Source organism: Oncorhynchus kisutch, linkage group LG2 (genome assembly GCF_002021735.2).
Source record: "Oncorhynchus kisutch isolate 150728-3 linkage group LG2, Okis_V2, whole genome shotgun sequence".
Lineage (NCBI taxonomy): Eukaryota > Metazoa > Chordata > Actinopteri > Salmoniformes > Salmonidae > Oncorhynchus > Oncorhynchus kisutch.
Window position 1 is genome coordinate 74,845,743 of NC_034175.2, and position 19,457 is coordinate 74,865,199.

Below are 19,457 nucleotides of genomic sequence, written 5' to 3' on the forward strand. Positions count from 1 at the left end.
GTTATTGGTCACATGGTTAGCAGATGTTATTGGTCACATACACAGGGTTAGCAGATGTTAATGGTCACATACACATGGTTAGCAGATGTTAATGGTCACATACACATGGTTAGCAGATGTTATTGGTCACATGGTTAGCAGATGTTAATGGTCACATACACAGGGTTAGCAGATGTTAATGGTCACATACACAGGGTTAGCAGATGTTAATGGTCACATACACATGGTTAGCAGATGTTAATGGTCACATACACATGGTTAGCAGATGTTATTGGTCACATACACAGGGTTAGCAGATGTTAATGGTCACATACACATGGTTAGCAGATGTTTATGGTCACATACACATGGTTAGCAGATGTTAATGGTCACATACACATGGTTAGCAGATGTTAAGGGTCACATACACATGGTTAGCAGATGTTAATGGTCACATACACATGGTTAGCAGATGTTTATGGTCACATACACATGGTTAGCAGATGTTAATGGTCACATACACATGGTTAGCAGATGTTAAGGGTCACATACACATGGTTAGCAGATGTTAATGGTCACATACACATGGTTAGCAGATGTTAATGGTCACATACACAGGGTTAGCAGATGTTAATGGTCACATACACAGGGTTAGCAGATGTTAATGGTCACATACACATGGTTAGCAGATGTTATTGGTCACATACACATGGTTAGCAAATGTTAATGGTCACATACACATGGTTAGCAGATGTTAATGGTCACATACACAGGGTTAGCAGATGTTAATGGTCACATACACATGGTTAGCAGATGTTATTGGTCACATACACAGGGTTAGCAGATGTTAATGGTCACATACACAGGGTTAGCAGATGTTAATGCGAGTGTAGCGAAACGCTTGTGCTTCTAGTTCCAACAGTGCAGTAATAACTAAAAAGTCATATCTAACAATTCCCAACAACCTACTACACACAAATCTAACAAGTAATCTAACAATTCCCCAAGTTAAATATGTTATTATCATGGAGAAACAATACTTGTCTTGAATATGTTCCCTTGCCTGAACACATCCAATGATTACGAAAGAGGGCAGTTTGCTGATAGCTCCGTGCCTTTTCTCCCAATAGTCCCCCAGTTTGACCAGATCCCAGAGAACAAGACGAACGATGTCCTCACTTGGACAGCTTTCCTGTCTGAAGACTTCAATGCTGAGGAGATCAGCCTGGTAGGTGCTTCCTCACTTCAATTACCTTTCCAGGACTTTATGGATCCTCACTCGGGTCAAAGACAACCTGCAGCATTGTCCTAATGCTATCAATTAAAGCCACATGTATAGACAATGTACGGGCAGTGGACACACATCATTAGTAACAGCTTTAGGTAATGGACATGTTTTTTAAAACGTTTTTGGTGTGATTCTTATGGCATTGCTCACGATCAGTGTGAACGAGAGGGATTTAACACAACGGACGGAGCAAGCTGTACATACAAAAAGAAATGAAACAGGACCTCTTATTTAATCAAAGGGGTTGAAGTCTGTCATGAAGCGTTCATCCATGTATACAGGTAAGAATCTAGCTACAGTTTTAGATATTATACGTTTCTAATTTTGTCAGAAATGTATTTTCATTGCAAGTTAAAGTTTACTGTTAGCTGACGTCTAGCTGACGTTAGATGGCTGGCTCGCTAGCTAACATTATGTTCATGATCTGTGTGTAGTAACGTTATCTCAGAATGCCATTTCGCATTGCTAGTTATAGCCTAATGTTAACTAGCTAACATTGAACCTGTTTGTGTAACGGCGTTCTTCGTTTGTTGAAGGAGAGTCGGACCGAAATGCAGCGTGGTGGTTAATCATGATAGTTTAATGAGAAAAATGACGATACATGAAATAACTATACAAATACGAAAACAACAAACGGAACGTGAAACCTAACTACAGCCTATCTGGTGAAACTACACAGAGACAGGAACAATCACCCACGAAAGACAAAGCGAACTCAGGCTACCTAAATACTGTTCCCAATCAGAGGCAACAAGAATCACCTGACTGCTGATTGAGAACCGCCTCAGGCAGCCAAGCCTATACAACACCCCTAATCAGCCGCGATCCCAAATACTACAAACCCCAATACGAAAATACAATAACATAAACCCCTGTCACACCCTGGCCTGACCAAATATATAACGAAAACACAAAAATACAATGACCAAGGCGTGACAGAACCCCCCCCCCAAGGTGCGGACTCCCGGACGCACCTCAAAACCATAGGGAGGGTCCGGGTGGGCGTCTGTCCATGGTGGCGGCTCCGGCTCGGGACGTGGACCCCACTCCATAAATGTCATAGTTCTTCCCCTTCGCGTCCTGGGATAATCCACCCTCGCCGCCGACCATGGCCTAATAGTCCTCACCCAGAACCCCACAGAACTGAGGGGCAGCTCGTGGCTGAGGGGCAGCTCAGGACTGAGGGGCAGCTCGGGACTGAGGGGCAGCTCGGGACTGAGGGGCAGCTCGGGACTGAGGGGCAGCTCGGGACTGAGGGGCAGCTCGGGACTGAGGGGAAGCCCAGTACTGAGAGGAAGCCCAGTACCTCCTGTACACTGGCTGCTCCATGTAGACTGGCTGCTTCATGCAGACTGGCAGCTCGGGCTGCTTCATGTAGACTGACAGATATGGCTGCTCCATGCAGACTGACATCTCAGGCTGCTCCATGCAGACTGACATCTCTGGCTGCTCCATGCAGACTGACATCTCTGGCTGCTCCATGCAGGCTGGCAGCTCGGGCTGCTCCATGCAGACTGACAGCTCTGGCTGCTCCATGCAAACTGACAGCTCTGGCTGCTCCCTGCAGGCTGGCAGCTCTGTCTGCGCTAAACAGGCGGGAGACTCCGGCAGCGCTGTAGAGGAGAAAGGCTCTGGCTGCGCTAAACAGGCGGGAGACTCCAGCAGCGCAGGAGAGGAGAAAAGCGCTGGCTGCGCTGAACAGGCGGGAGACTCCGGCAGCGCAGGAGAGGAGAAAGGCTCTAGCTGCGCTAAATACACGGGAGACTCCGGCAGCGCAGGAGAGGAGAAAAGCGCTGGCTGCGCTGAACAGGCGGGAGACTCCGGCAGCGCAGGAGAGGAGAAAGGCTCTAGCTGCGCTAAACAGGCGGGAGACTCCGGCAGCGCAGGAGAGGCGAGGCGCACTGTAGGCCTGATGCGTGGTGCTGGAACTGGTGGTACTGGATCGAGGACACGCACAGGAAGCCTGGTGCGGGGAGCTGCTACCGGAGGACTGGAGTGTGGAGGTGGCACAGGATGGGCTAGACCGTGAAGGCGTACTGGAGATCTTGAGAGCAGTGTTGGCACAGGACGTGCAAGGCTAGGGATGTGTACAGGAGGCCTGGTGCGTGAGGCTGGCACCAACTTCACCAGCCGACTAACACGCACCTCAGGACGAGTATGGAGCGCTAACTCAGGTGCCATCAAATCCCCAACACGTTCCGTCGGGCGAATTCTATGCAAAAAGCACCAACACAGCAACTCCCTCATTTCTCTCTCCTCCAATTTCCCCATTAACTCCTTCACAGTCTCTGTTTCGCTCACCTCCAACACCGGCTCTGGTTCTGGTCTCCTCCTTGGCTCCTCACGATAAACAGGGAGAGTTGGCTCAGGTCTATCTCCTCACTCTCCCTCTGAGCCCCCCCCCCAATACATTTTTGGGGCTGCTTTTCGGGCTTCGCTCTGCGCCGCCGTGTCTTTCTTTTCTCCAACTCCATTCGCCTATAGCCTTCTTCGCACTGCTCTAGCGAATCCCATGCGGGCTCCTGCACTCTCTCTGGGTCGGCCGCCCACCTGTCGATTTCTTCCCACGTCGTATACTCCATGCCATTGCTGTCCATAACGTCCTCCTTTCGCTGCTGCCTGTTAACACGCTGCTCGGTCCGAGTGTGGTGGGTGATTCTGTAACGGCGTTCTTCGTTTGTTGAAGGAGAGTCGGACTGAAATGCAGCGTGGTGGTTAATCATGATAGTTTAATGAGAAAAATGACGATACATGAAATAACTATACAAATACGAAAACAACAAACGGAACGTGAAACCTAACTACAGCCTATCTGGTGAAACTACACAGAGACAGGAACAATCACCCACGAAAGACAAAGCGAAACTCAGGCTACCTAAATACGGTTCCCAATCAGAGGCAACGAGAATCACCTGACTGCTGATTGAGAACCGCCTCAGGCAGCCAAGCCTATACAACACCTCTAATCAGCCGCGATCCCAAATACTACAAACCCCAATACGAAAATACAATAACATAAACCCCTGTCACACCCTGGCCTGACCAAATATATAACGAAAACACAAAAATACAATGACCAAGGCGTGACAGTTTGGTTAACTATAGCTAGTTATGACAATGGGTTTCTTGTATTGCTTGTACTCTGTGGATTGGGATTATGGTTCATTGTTTAGCTAGCTACAAGTCTAACAAAAGACCACAAGTTAAATCTTACTGTTAGCTAGCTAGCTGATGACCCATCAAGTTAGCCAGGTGTGTCTGATGGTGATTACGGCAATCTACTGTATAATAATGCTAAAATATTTGTATCTGAATATTTGTATTTGTCTTTCAGCATCAGTAAAACACGCCTGACTCTCCTCCACCAGTCATACAGGAAGAATGGTCTAATGCCTCCCATCAAAAAGAGAGCTGGCTCAAGCAAGCACAGGTTACACCTGAAGCATGTAGAAGGGAGCTAGCGGTGAACTTCATCAACAACTACGCAGAGGATAATGCCATAGTGTTACCAGGACGCCACCCAGGACACAAACACTTTGGTGGAAAGCTGCTGCTGTCCCATGTGACAAAAGCTGCAGTGTGGCGTCTCTACAATGAATCGATGACAACACTTGGTATGTAAAGCATAAACAACACGTTTTGATTATTTAATTAACCTCCAACACGATTGGCAATTTGACTCTGAGATTGCTGGTGTTGTGAAGGACAGCACTGTGACAGGGGCCAACATCCCACAGTTGGTTGGACTGGAGGATGGTATGGTGCTGGTGGAAAGCTGGCAACAACACCTGACTCCGTTCTTCAGGCCGCTGCCACAGGTGAAGCAGTACCAGCACTTCAGGTGAAGATCATTTACTTTGCATTGTATGAGGTTATTCTTCTTATCTAATATCGGGAGGTGAATTGATGTTGTGCAAGTGTAACCGGCCCCTCGCCCATACCCGGGCGCGAACCAGGGACCCTCTGCACACACCAACAGTCACCCTCGAAGCATCGTTACCCATCGCTCCACAAAAGCCACGGCCCTTGCAGAGCAAGGGGAACCACTACTTCAAGGTCTCAAAGAAAGTGACGTCACCGGTTGAAATGCTATTTAGCGCGCACCACCGCTAACTAGCTAGCCGTTTCACATCCGTTACATCAGCACCACCGCTAACTAGCTAGCCGTTTCACATCCGTTACATCAGCACCACCGCTAACTAGCTAGCCGTTTCACATCCGTTACATCAGCACCACCGCTAACTAGCTAGCCGTTTCACATCCGTTACATCAGCACCACCGCTAACTAGCTAGCCGTTTCACATCCGTTACATCAGCACCACCGCTAACTAGCTAGCCGTTTCACATCCGTTACACAAGGTTGCAATGTCTTCTGAATTCTTTGAGGGTTATTTCCTGTTTAACAGCTTTGACGCTCTGGAGCCATAGATGGCCTGCCTGTACAAGCACCACCTGGACTGGACACAGCTAGACAAACTTATCTTTTTGAGAAGATCAGGAAGTTTTGTGATGAAAAGGCTATGGACATCACATGCCCTGCACCAAAGTCAAGGACAGGACAGAAACAGGCTCTTTGATTATAGATTCCTTTGTTCATGCGTGGTTCGGACAGACCAGTCATCAGCACTATCTGCAGTGCCTCTATTCAAATGACTCTCCTAACACACATATGTTGCTGCTACTATAGTTTTTTCATCCCGCTGCTCAGACACTTTACCCCTGATTGTATGCATATAACTTCCTCATCTGTCACTGATATTGTTATTGATATGGTTCTTGTACTTACTGTATATTATTTGATTTACATTGACACTATCTATTTCTGATATTGCTACTATGCATGTAACCATTTGGCTGTATCGTTTACACCTTCTGTAGAGACCCATCCACTTGGCAAAGATGTGGCTGAGGAATATAGCATTTCTCTCTTATGATCCATTCATTTAGACAAGTGTGTCTGGGTAAGCTACCTGCCGCCTCTACACTCTAACCACTAGGCTACGCTGCCACCTCTACACTCTAACCACTGCGTCATCTAATATTTATAATATATTTTTATATGAAAACTTTCTGTTTACCTGGAATTTTTCATTATTGTAGGCCACTACTTTTACCACTTTTAGTCTTAATCTTTACTACACTACTCAGCACATGACCTCACATGTGAATCCTTCAAGAGATGGGTGGGGCTAAAACTTTAGAGGGTGTGAACGATGCTGATTGGGTGTAGACAAAGAAGAGTTCTCCAGTAGTAGTACCAAAACATTCAAAGGCCGTTTTCTCAAAATTGAGGTTACATGTATCAACTTTCAAAGCAGAATTACTTTCCCATTGTTCCTCAAAAAATGCAGTGTTTGATATACCATTTTGTTTCTCTGTGTCTCTGCTTATATCCAATATAAAAAATACAATTTAAAATGTTGCTACGTAAGATCGAATCAAGGTGGTCGGTCAAATACACTATACTGTTATTTCTGTACATGAGTATCCACACTCTAAGAGTGTATATAAATGTCTCCTCAATCACTGAAAACTTGTGCTTCTTATTGTAGGTCATAGAGAAGAGATACTTCACAAGAGTCCCAAGTCAAGTAAGTAAGTGTTTGTCTTTGTGTCCATAACAAACATGCAACACTGGTCTGGTCTTTGCCATGTTGAAACCATTAATTTATCAGCTCTCGACTTGAAACATAAAACCATCTCCTTTTCTCTCTCCAGATGACAGGTTTCACAGAGAGGAAACCCTTTGACTTAAAAAGTCCCCCACTCTGACTGAGAGGAACAACACAGGTCTCTGTGGTTTCAGCATCATGCCTCTGTGCAGTCTCTCACTCAACAGGTCAACATCCCTTTATTTCTCTCTCAATTACATTTCTGTGTAAATACTTGACCAGTTAATTGTTTTTGACTGCAATTGAGTGGGCCCCTAAATAGTGGAAGACATCCTGGGTGTGCTTGGGGAAATTTTGGTTCAAATGCACACAGCATAGTTATAGGAATTGATATAATAAATACGTTTTTTTTTTTATACTTTCAACAAATGAAATTTATATCTTAAATATTTTATTTTTATTTAACTAGGCAAGTCAGTTAAGAACAAATTCTTATTTTCAATGACGGCCTGGGAACAGTGGGTTAACTGCCTGTTCAGGGGCAGAACGACAGATTTGTACCTTGTCAGCTCGGGGGTTTGAACTCGCAACCTTCCGGTTACTAGTCCAACGCTCTAACCACTAGGCTACCTGCCGCCTCCACACTCTAACCACTAGGCTACCCTGCCGCCTCTACACTCTAACCACTAGGCTACCCTGCCGCCACACACTCTAACCACTGGGCTACCTGCCACCTCCACACTCTAACCACTAGGCTACGCTGCCACCTCAACAATCTAACCACTAGGCTACCCTGCCGCCTCTACACTCTAACCACTAGGCTACCCTACCTCCTCTACACTCTAACCACTAGGCTACCCTACCTCCTCTACACTCTAACCACTAGGCTACCCTACCTCCTCTACACTCTAACCACTAGGCTACCTGCCGCCTCTACACTCTAACCACTAGGCTACCTGCCACCTCTACACTCTAACCACTAGGCTACCTGCCGCCTCTACACTCTAACCACTAGGCTACCTGCCGCCTCTACACTCTAACCACTAGGCTACCTGCCGCCTCTACACTCTAACCACTAGGCTACCTGCCGCCTCTACACTCTAACCACTAGGCTACCTGCCGCCTCTACACTCTAACCACTAGGCTACCTGCCGCCTCTACACTCTAACCACTAGGCTACCTGCCGCCTCTACACTCTAACCACTAGGCTACCTGCCGCCTCTACACTCTAACCACTAGGCTACCTGCCGCCTCTACACTCTAACCACTAGGCTACGCTGCCACCTCTACACTCTAACCTCTAGGCTACCTGCCACCTCTCCACTCTAACCACTAGGCTACCTGCCACCTCTCCACTCTAACCACTAGGCTACCTGCCGCCTCTCCACTCTAACCACTAGGCTACCCTGCCGCCTCTACACTCTAACCACTAGGCTACCTGTCACCTCTCCACTCTAACCACTAGGCTACCCTGTTAGCAAATGGATTGTATGTTTTCTGTGAACATCCCATTTTAACACGTAAAATAACAACAAATAGGACACAATAAAGATGTATTCAGTGTTTACATTTATTTTCCAATTCTAATTGCTAAAAAAAAAACATTTGTGTAAAATTGAGAGGACATTAATTCCGGGACACTAAGGTATTTTCGTCTACACATGGGTGTCCTTGGGACCATCACATTCCTTGGAATAAGTAAGAGCAGACCCTTGGTCCAAGCATGGGATGCTTCCTGTGGTATCGTTGAATAGGACCCGTCCTTAGTGCTTGTCGATATTTGGTCTAAGAGTTTGACCGCCCATTCCGGGAAATTAAAGCGACTATAAGAAAAACCAGTGTGGATGAGCATCAAGGTGTGTGTGCCCTGCTGTAAACTATGTAGACTCAGGGTGTGTGCTATGAATCACTGTTTTAAAAGTACAGGAACAGATACTAGATTAGATTAGATTACCTTTATTGTCTACTTAGGCAAATAAATCCTTTCTTAAGGTCTCAGCACACAGTCAACTCACATAATGCAGTCAGATACAAACAGATACAAACGATTCAGAGAGAGGGTCAAAACAGCAGGTCCAGGGACAGGTAGCACATCCCGTGAACAGGCCAGGGTTCCATGGCTGCAGACAGAACAGCAGACACTGGATCAGCAGCACAACAAGGTAGCACGTCCGGTGAACAGGTCAGTGTTCCATGGCCGCAGACAGAACAGCAGACACTGGACCAGCAGCACAACAAGGTGGAATGGGAACGTGGAGCTAGCTACCACCCAGGACATCATCGCGGCCCGTGGGATAACCAAATAGAGGATAATCAAGTCCTTATGAAAAAACAACTCTTATCAGTTTGGTTTATAGGCTAATGATTACCTCAATCCTGATCAAATTATCAAACACTTTTTCACTGTATATGCGTTCTATAAAAGCTGCACGATTTGAGACCACTATTCAAGACATCTCAAAGGATTCAGCAAGCAACCTGTCTGCCCGAAAGCATCCACTCCTTCAAGGTAATTCTGCATGTAAGTCAATCTCCAGGAGGACTACATCTGTAGCTCTGTCCATTGTATTACTATACCACTGTACCATGCCATTGTATTATAAGAAATTGTTGCTCATTCAAGGCCCCACACGGGAGTCTTTCAATGGGGAACACCTTATGCCAGACCAATTAAATTAAATGTTTAAATTATTTCATTTTTTAAAAATTGTCAGCGAGCAAAGAAAAATAGAAAATACATTTAAATTACTATAGTGACTTTAGTTCAACCTAATCAATATATTTTAGCCTCTTGGGAAGGTTATGTTGGTTTCTAGTTTGAGTTAGAAATACTTGCTATATTAGAAGTTATAGGTTACATGTATGAGGAATATATATGCTGGTGTCAATGGAGGGTGAATAAAAGCCAGGGGCCTGAAGAGTTACTAGGTAAGAGAAAAGGCAATCACACTGATAAGGGTAGATAGCTGTGGATTAGTGATGAAATGGGGGCTGAGGTCAGGTCAGGTCACTTGAAGTGGGAAGGAACATATTACCCACATCACTTAACTTCCTGCCTAGCAACACAAGTGTAATGTTTAGAGAGAAGGAGGAGACTAAAACTGCTGGTGCTGGTGGGAGCATGTCTTTTGTCTGGACCCCATTGGGTGAATAAACCTGGTTTTAGCTTTTCCTAGTTGTCCGTCAGGTTCTAAATAAACAGAGTAAAAACTAACAGCTAAATGAGGCATCCAACCGGGAACATACTGGTTTAATCAACGTTGATTCAACGTTATTTCAACAACAACAACAAAAAGCAATGTGATGACATTGAATCAATTTGGAAAACGGAAATTTCATAATAATAACTTTTAATTTCAATCAATTGACATGGTTCACATTTTTGTTGATTTCAGGTTGAATTCACGTTAGTCGACAACTCAATTTAATAAAAAAATCAAAACTAGACGTTAAACTGACGTCTTAGACCAGTTGGATAGTTCGGCCGTAATCCAAGAGGATGATAATCTGAAGGATGATGTGCAACTCCATATTGGAAGCTTGAGGACATCATATTTGCTATAATTTAAATTTTTCAAATATTTTTGAGGAAAATTGAAGAGGGGCATTTGTTAAACATTTAATAAAATGTGTATGGCCTTAGGCTACTTTAGAATATGCCAGGTGTTCACCATTGAAAGTCTACCCATGTGAATGATTACAATATAATATGACAGACAAGTAGTGATTTATAATCCTTCTAAAAGCTAATTAATTGCTCTTAAAAATTATATAAATTAAGAAATACAATTCGGATTATTGTAACAGCTGCATAATGCAGTAAGATAATGAACATTTATTGAGTAGCTGGCTTCTAATATAAATTGAACAAATGCCCAACTATTTCCAAACATTCAATGAATGCTTGAACATTTAAAAAATGACAATATGGATGTGCTCGCTTGTCACAAATGTGTTTGTGAAATGGAAAGTTGGAGTCGAGAAGCAAGTACGGGGAATTGAACATAAGGAACAGACATCAAACAGGACAGTTTCAGAACTGGGTACGCAAAGACAAACATTAATCCTGAAGCAGGGGGAACAGACCTGGGGAACAGACAGATATAGACAAACAAACATTACTACTAAAGCAGGGGGAACAGACCTGGGGAACAGACAGATATAGACATACAAACATTAATCCTGAAGCAGGGGGAACAGACCTGGGGAACAGACAGATATAGACATACAAACATTAATCCTGAAGCAGGGGGAACAGACCTGGGGAACAGACAGATATAGACAAACAAACATTAATCCTAAAGCAGGGGGAACAGACCTGGGGAACAGACAGATATAGACAAACAAACATGACTCCTAAAGCAGGGGGAACAGACCTGGGGAACAGACAGATATAGGGAAGGTAATGACACAGGTGATTGAGTCCAGGTGAGTCCAATAATCGCTGATGCGCATGATGTGGGGAAGGCAGAAGTATGTAATGTTGGGGAGCCTGGCGCCTTCGAGCGCCAGGTATTTTGGTATTTTATTTGGATCCCGGTTAGCTGTTGCAAAAGCAGCAGCTACTCTTCCTGGGGTTCCACACAGAACACAGAACACAGAACATGAAACATAATGACATAATACAGAACATCATTAGACAAGAACAGCTCAAAGACAGAACTACATAGGGAGTGGGAGCAGGTGTGACAGAAAATATCATATTTTTACTCAAGGGTGTATATGAACACATTTTTATGAGATTTAATAGTCCTACAATGGTCAATTCCTTTGTAAAGGTCCATAAAAATGTCAATTGAATTCCAGAAAGTCAATGGATTCCAGACAGTTTTGAAATTCAAGTATTCAGGTAATGTTAAATATCTGAGGTGGATTGGGCATGTACGTTGCTACAGGTAATCAACTTGGTGGAACTTGAAGGTGCATCTTCAGGATAATGAGCTGGTCTCATGGGAGAAAGAAATATGTTTTAATTGATACGGGTGAGAGGTAAATAGCCCATGGTCCTTTAAGAAATGTTATTATGATTTTTTATCATTATTTGGCTAATTGGCTGCTGTACCATTTCAAAGATACCAGCTCAAAATGAACCCAAGTGTTAGAGAGTTCTGGTTCCAGTCCGGCCCGGCCAAAAAACAGGAGACGCTCCACTCTTCAAGAACTGAGAAAATAAAGGATCTCCAGACTACAGTGATGAGAGAACCAGTGTATCTGATTGAGGTGAGACGTTGGTTTGTTAGGGAGTGCACGTTATTTATATTGAGGGATACCTGGATGGCCGTCCACCTGAGGAAAATATGTTTAAAAGAGATTTTTTCCCTGGACCTCCCCCGAGGGTTTGAAAAAACAAACATGTAACCCTCCCAAAATGATAATTAAAACAAAGTAGCAGGGAATATTACATCCCTTTTTAGTAGGCAATCAAGGTTGCAGTCCTGGGGCCGGATTCACAAAAACACTTCTTATTCAAAAATAACTGAAGAAGCTTCTTAAGAAAAACAGTAAGAATATCATGAGGGTAACAATTGTGATCGCTCCCTTAGACAGGACACCATCTGGACAAATGATTTGTACTTTTAATGTGTTCTATTGTTTATTTGTTCTATTGTTTATTTGTTCTATTGTTTATTTGTTCTATTGTATTCCATGTTTGGAAATTGAAATATACATATCATTTTTCTTTCATATGTAGCAATATTTACTTAAATGTTTAAATCATATATTGAAGATGTAAAGTACCATTTAAGGGTATCATAATAACAACACCAGTACGCTTAATATATTTGATTTGTACTTCAATTCAAAGAATATACATTAAATATATTAAAAGTGTGTCCAATTTAGTATGACAAATAATTTGTATATATATATATATATATATGAAGTATTGGGATGGCCACAACTCAATATAAACAGTTCAATAAGATGTGCCCCACTCTTTCCGATTTAAAAAGGCGACTCACCAAAGAATGCACAATTCAACCGCCATCGGTTATGTCCAGTCTGACCCAGCAGTTTCTACAGTGATGATGGAGGAACCAGTGTGTCGGATTAAGAACGACATCGCTCGTGTGTTTGCGCCCCTGGAGGAGGCTTTGAGTCATGGATCCTATATTCACCCAGGGGGTTACAAAGACTTCCATGACAACCTACAGGAGCTAACCAAGCAATACAGAACAGAGAGAGGCAGGGGAGCAATGGTATGTATGAGGACGGGTGGGGACGTGGGGGGACGGGGGGTCACGGGGACGAGGGGGACGTGGGGGCACGGGGACAGAGACCAGACGGGGGGGACGGGGGACGGGGATGGGGGACGGGGGGACGGGGACCAGACGGGGGGGACGGGGACCAGATGGGGACCAGACGGGGGGGTAGGGGGACGGGAACCAGACGGGGGGGACGGGGGGACGGGGACCAGACGGGGGGGACGGGGGACGGGGGACCAGACGGGGGGGACGGGGACCAGACGGGGGGGACGGGGACCAGATGGGGGGACGGGGGACCAGACGGGGGGACGGGGACCAGACGGGGGGGACGGGGGACGGGGGACCAGACGGGGATGGGGGATACAGGGGATGGGAACGGGGGGGTCGGGACGGGGGGGGACGGGTACGGGGGGACGGGGACCAGACGGGGATGGGGGATACAGGGGACGGGAACGGGGGGGACTAGCATTTAAACACATGTCCATGTTTCATACAATAATCATGTAACTGCTCTTAGGTGCTCTAGTCCTTTTAATAGCTGCGTGTGTGTGTGTGTGTGTGTGTGTGTGTGTGTGTGTGTGTGTGTGTGTGTGTGTGTGTGTGTGTGTGTGTGTGTGTGTGTGTGTGTGTGTTTTCAGAGTGAGGAACTATTGAGAGACTATCTGGATGAGAAGGCTAGAGTGGGGAACACTATCCTCTTGGTCGACCAGACTCTCAACAAAGAAGAACACAAAAGTGAAGGTAAAGTCTGTATCATAATTACTCTGCCATTTGAGTTGTGTGATCAGTTCCAAATGGCAGAGACGATTAACAATCAAATAATTTACTTACATTTAAAAACAAAAAATCTACTGGGGGGGGGGGCAGGAAATGGAAAACAAAAAATCAACTGGGGGGGGGGGCAGGAAATGGAAAACAAAAAATCAACTGGGGGGGGGGGGGCAGGAAATGGAAAACAAAAAATCAACTGGGGGGGGGGGGCAGGAAATGGAAAACAAAAAATCAACTGGGGGGGCAGGAAATGGAAAACAAAAAATCAACTGGGGGGGGGGGCAGGAAATGGAAAACAAAAAATCAACTGGGGGGGGGGGGGCAGGAAATGGAAAACAAAAAATCAACTGGGGGGGGGGGGCAGGAAATGGAAAACAAAAAATCAACTGGGGGGGGGGGGGCAGGAAATGGAAAACAAAAAATCAACTGGGGGGGGGGGGGGCAGGAAATGGAAAACAAAAATCAACTGGGGGGGGGGGCAGGAAATGGAAAACAAAAAATCAACTGGGGGGGGGGGGGGGGGCAGGAAATGGAAAACAAAAAATCAACTGGGGGGGGGGGCAGGAAATGGAAAACAAAAAAAACATTCAAGCTTTGTACATGTTTCCAAATCAAAGTTTTGGGCTGTGTAACTAAAAATCACAAGAGGCTGCTAAAGGGAGAACGGCTCATAATAATGGCCGGAATGGAGCATCGAACACCTGGTATCGAACACCTGGTAACCATGGCATCGAACACCAATGGCATCGAACACCCGGTAACCATGGAAACCGTATGTTTGATGCCAGTGTGTTTTCTTCAATGGGACTTGCTTATTAACAATTCTCATCAATACTTTCATAAACACAATCAGTGCTACTTCAGGGTCATTCACTCCCTGGGGCGGCAGGTAGCCTAGAGTGGTTAGAGTGTTGGGCCAGTAACCAAAAGGTTGCTAGATTGAATCCCTGAGCTGACAATGTAAAAAGCTGTTGTTCTGCCCCTGAACAAGGCAGTTAACCCACCGTTCCTTGGCTGTCATTGTAAATAAGAATTTCTTCTTAAATTAATTAAAACTGACTTGTTAAATAAAATAAAAACTACACACTTCTTAACTTCATCCACAAATGAGTCCTGATTCAACCCCTTTGTAGGACCTTCGGTAGATTACCTTCGGTAAAAAAACAAATGCCACCAAGTTATGATCAACTACAACCTAGTGCCGCTGATAAAGCTTGAGAACAGTGTTCAGCCATGATGGTAAAAATATGATCGATACAGGTTGATGTGGTGCTGAACCTATCCTCAGGTTGGTAGTGTCATCACCTGGGTCAGGTTACGTACTGTATTTTGTCCAGAGAAAGACGATTTGTGCTCAGCGGACAATACATTTCCCTGTTTTCATCAGATTCCTTATCCAACATTTCACAAATTTCATGAAGATATTTCACATCAGCACTATGTGGCATCAGCGTGCTAGTTTATGTTTCCAATGCAGTAAATGTACCGACAGAGCTTCTATTTAATTCAAAATGAAGTCCTTGCATTGTTTGGGTGGAATCGATAAAAGACAGTGCTGTGCAGCCGTCTTCATCGACCTGGCCAAGGCTTTTGAATGTCAATCACCTTATTCTTATCGGCAGACTCAACAGCTTTGGTTTCTCAAATGACTGCCTCGCCTGGATCACCAACTACTTCTCAGATAGAGTTCAGTGTGTCAAATTGGAGGGCCTGTTGTCCGGACCTCTGGCAGTCTCTATGGGGGTACCACAGGGTTCAATTCTCGGGCCGACTCTTTTCTTTGTATATATAAATGATGTCGCTCTTGCTGCAGGTGATTCCCTGATCCACCTCTATGCAGACGACACCATTCTGTTTACATCTTGCACTTCCTTGGACACTGTATTAACTAACCTCCAAACAAGCTTCAATGCCATACAACTCTCCTTCTGTGGCCTCCAACTGCTCTTAAACTCCAGTAAAAACAAATGCATGCTTTCATCCGTTCGCTGCCCTCACCTGCCCGCCTGACGAACATCACTACTCTGGACGGTTCTGACTTAGAATATGTGGGCAACTACAAATACCTAGGTCAGATACCAACTACAAATACCTAGGTGTCTGGCTAGACTGCGAACTCTCCTTCCAGACTCATATTAAACATCTCCAATCCAAAATTTAATCTTGAATCGTCTTCCTATTTCATAACAAAGCCTCCTTCACTCACGCCGCCAAACTTACCCTAGTAAAACTGACTATCCTACCGTTCCTCGACTTCGGCGATGTCATTTAAAAAATAGCTTCCAATACTCTACTCAGCAAACTGGATGCAGTCTATCACAGTGCCATCCGTTTTGTTACCAAAGCCAAAGCTACCTATTCGTCGCCAGACCCACTGGCTCCAGTTCATCTATAAGTCTTTGATAGGTAAAGCTCCACCTTATCTCAGCTCACTGGTCACGATAACAACACCCACCTGTAGCATGCGCTCTAGCAGGTATTTCACACTGGTCATGATAACAACACCCACCTGTAGCATGCCCTCTAGCAGGTATTTCACACTGGTCATGATAACAACACCCACCTGTAGCATGCGCTCTAGCAGGTATTTCACACTTGTCATGATAACAACACCCACCTGTAGCATGCGCTCTAGCAGGTATTTCACACTGGTCACGATAACAACACCCACCTGTAGCATGCGCTCTAGCAGGTATTTCACACTGGTCACGATAACAACACCCACCAGTAGCATGCGCTCTAGCAGGTATTTCACACTGGTCACGATAACAACACCCACCAGTAGCATGCGCTCTAGCAGGTATTTCACACTGGTCACGATAACAACACCCACCTGTAGCATGCGCTCTAGCAGGTATTTCACACTGGTCACGATAACAACACCCACCTGTAGCATGCGCTCTAGCAGGTATTTCACACTGGTCATACCCAAAGCCAACACGTCCATTGAACACCTTTCCTTCCAGTTCTCTGCTGCCAGTGACTGGAACGAATTGCATAAATCGCTGAAGCTGGAGACTTATATTTCCCTCACTTTAAACATCAGCCATCTGAGCAGCTAACCGATCACTGTAGCTGTACATAGTCCTATTACTAGCCTATCAGATACCGCACAGGGAAGCCCGTCTGTAAATAGCCCACCCAATCTACCTCTCATTCCCATATTGTTTTTATTTACCTTTCTGCTCTTTTGCACACCAGTATTTCTACTTGCACATCATCATCTTCATCTGCTCATCTATCACAGTAAAGAGACTAAATGGAGGCTATATACAGTAAAGAGACAATATGGAGGCTATATACAGTAAAGAGACAATATGGAGGCTATATAGAGTAAAGAGACAACATGGAGGCTATATAGAGTAAAGAGACAAAATGGAGGCTATATAGAGTAAAGAGACAAAATGGAGGCTATATACAGTAAAGAGACAACATGGAGGCTATATACAGGGGGTAACGGTACCAGGTCAATGTGGGGGGGTACAGGTTAGTTGATGTACAGTACATGTAGATAGGCTATATACAGGGGGTAACGGTACCAGGTCAATGTGGGGGGGTACAGGTTAGTTGATGTACAGTGCATGTAGGTAGGCTATATACAGGGGGTACCGGTACCAGGTCAATGTGGGGGGGTACAGGTTAGTTGATGTACAGTACATGTAGGTTGGCTATATACAGGGGGTAACAGTACCAGGTCAATGTGCAGGGGTATAGGTACCAGGTCAATGTGGGGGGGGTACAGGTACCAGGTCAATGTGCGGGGGTACAGGTACCAGGTCAATGTGGGGGGGGTACAGGTACCAGGTCAATGTGCGGGGGGTACCGGTACCAGGTCAATGTGCGGGGTACAGGTACCAGGTCAATGGTCTGATGAGTCTTCTCAAGGGTTCCCTGGGTACAGGCCAATATCTTTCTGTGCTTCAATTTACCTTTACTGCCTGGCAGAAAGCCTACGTTGAATTGAAGATGTTTAATGCAGGTAAAAAAAAAGTTTATGCTATTCTCTAAATCACGTTAAAAAAAATTTAAAAACATTCTGAGGACTCACTGATCATATCTGGGCATCTGGATTGACGAACAGGCTTTCCTACACAAAACATGTTGACGAGTTAGTTAAAAGAAATTGAGAATTAAAATAGGCTTCCTGTACAAGAACAGATCATGCCTTTCATTAAATAGACAAAATAAATAATTCAATCAAAATGTATTCCATAATCGACTATGGCAATAGGATCTAAACCAGTGGTGGTGGGCAACTCCTCCAGGGCCTGATTGGAGTCATACTTGTTCTCCATCCATAGCAAACACAGATGATTAATACAATTGCATTCTAAACTGAAGATCATGATTATGTGATGATTGGAGTCAGGTGTGTTAGGTGTCACAGTTTTGCCCCAGATATCAGGCCCTCGAGGACTGGAATTGCCCACCCCTGATCTATATGAATGCAGCTTCCATTGTATTGGAGCCCTTAGACACAGTTTACCATAGAGCACTATGTTTTATTAAGGGCGATAGGTTCAGCACACGTCAAATCAAATCAAAATCAAATGTATTTATATAGCCCTTCGTACATCAGCTGATATCTCAAAGTGCTGTACAGAAACCCAGCCTAAAACCACAAACAGCAAGCAATGCAGGTGTGGAAGCACGGTGGCTAGGAAAAACTCCCTAGAAAGGCCAAAACCTAGGAAGAAACCTAGAGAGGAACCAGGCTATGTGGGGTGGCCAGTCCTCTTCTGGCTGTGTCAGGTGGAGATTATAACAGAACATGGCCAAGATGTTCAAATGTTCATAAATGACAAGCATGGTCCAATAATAATAAGGCAGAACAGTTGAAACTGGAGCAGCAGCACGGCCAGGTGGACTGGGGACATCACTGCATTTTGTATCAAAAAGTAGACTGGCCCTCTTTGAGTTCTTGTAGATTGATGCATTGCACTTTGTTTATGAAGCCCTCTCACATAAACTCCCACCATACCTTACTACATTGTTGACGTACAGGCATATGGCTGCCAGACCCGGGAACAGGGATGGTTAATATTGGAGATCCTGTAAAAGAGACCTTGGTCTCGGTGTGACTGCCATGTTTAAAAAATAATAACAACTATTTAAAAACAAACATATACAACGCAAAGCTGAGAGACTTTCAATTACTGAGTGGGACAATGCCTGAGATCCATTGACAAATTTCCCCTGGTAATAACATTGAATCTGTTTCTGTCGCTGTCGCTGTCTCTCTCTCTCTCTCTCTCTCTCTCTCTGTCTCTGTCTCTCCCTCTCTCTCTCTCTCTGTCGCTGTCTCTCTCTCTCTCTCTCTCCCTCTCTCTCTCTCTCTGTCTCTCTCTCTCTCTCTCTCTCTGTCGCTGTCTCTCTCTCTCTCTCTCTCTCTCTCTCTCTCTCTCTCTGTCTCTGTCTCTCCCTCTCTGTCTCTGTCTCTCCCTCTCTCTCTGTCGCTGTCTCTCTCTCTCTCTCTCCCTCTCTCTCTCTCTCTGTCTCTGTCTCTCCCTCCCTCTCTCTCTCTCTCTCTCTCTCTCTCTCCCTCTCTCTCTCTCTCTGTCGCTGTCTCTCTCTCTCTCTCTCTCTCCCTCTCTCTCTCTC

At 45.0% G+C, this 19,457-nt stretch overlaps 1 protein-coding gene across 3 annotated transcripts in view; it reads left to right on the forward strand.

The window, feature by feature from the left end:
- The first annotated feature begins 8,890 nt into the window (after positions 1 to 8,890).
- The window catches only part of LOC116356315 (guanylate-binding protein 2), a 14,822-nt gene continuing 4,255 nt past the window's right edge, over positions 8,891 to 19,457 (forward strand). The window contains exons 1-4 of one of the 3 annotated variants that reach the window (XR_004204814.1): positions 8,891 to 9,388; positions 11,952 to 12,099; positions 12,834 to 13,079; positions 13,724 to 13,826. Coding sequence is in view for 1 of the 3 variants with exons in the window: in XM_031801478.1 (XP_031657338.1) it covers positions 11,965 to 12,099; positions 12,834 to 13,079; positions 13,724 to 13,826 (484 nt within the window). In the remaining 2 variants the exon portion in view is untranslated. Of the gene's footprint in view, positions 9,389 to 11,863; positions 12,100 to 12,833; positions 13,080 to 13,723; positions 13,827 to 19,457 lie in introns of those variants that run through there. The other 2 variants (XR_004204815.1, XM_031801478.1) reach the window with 2 other exon arrangements.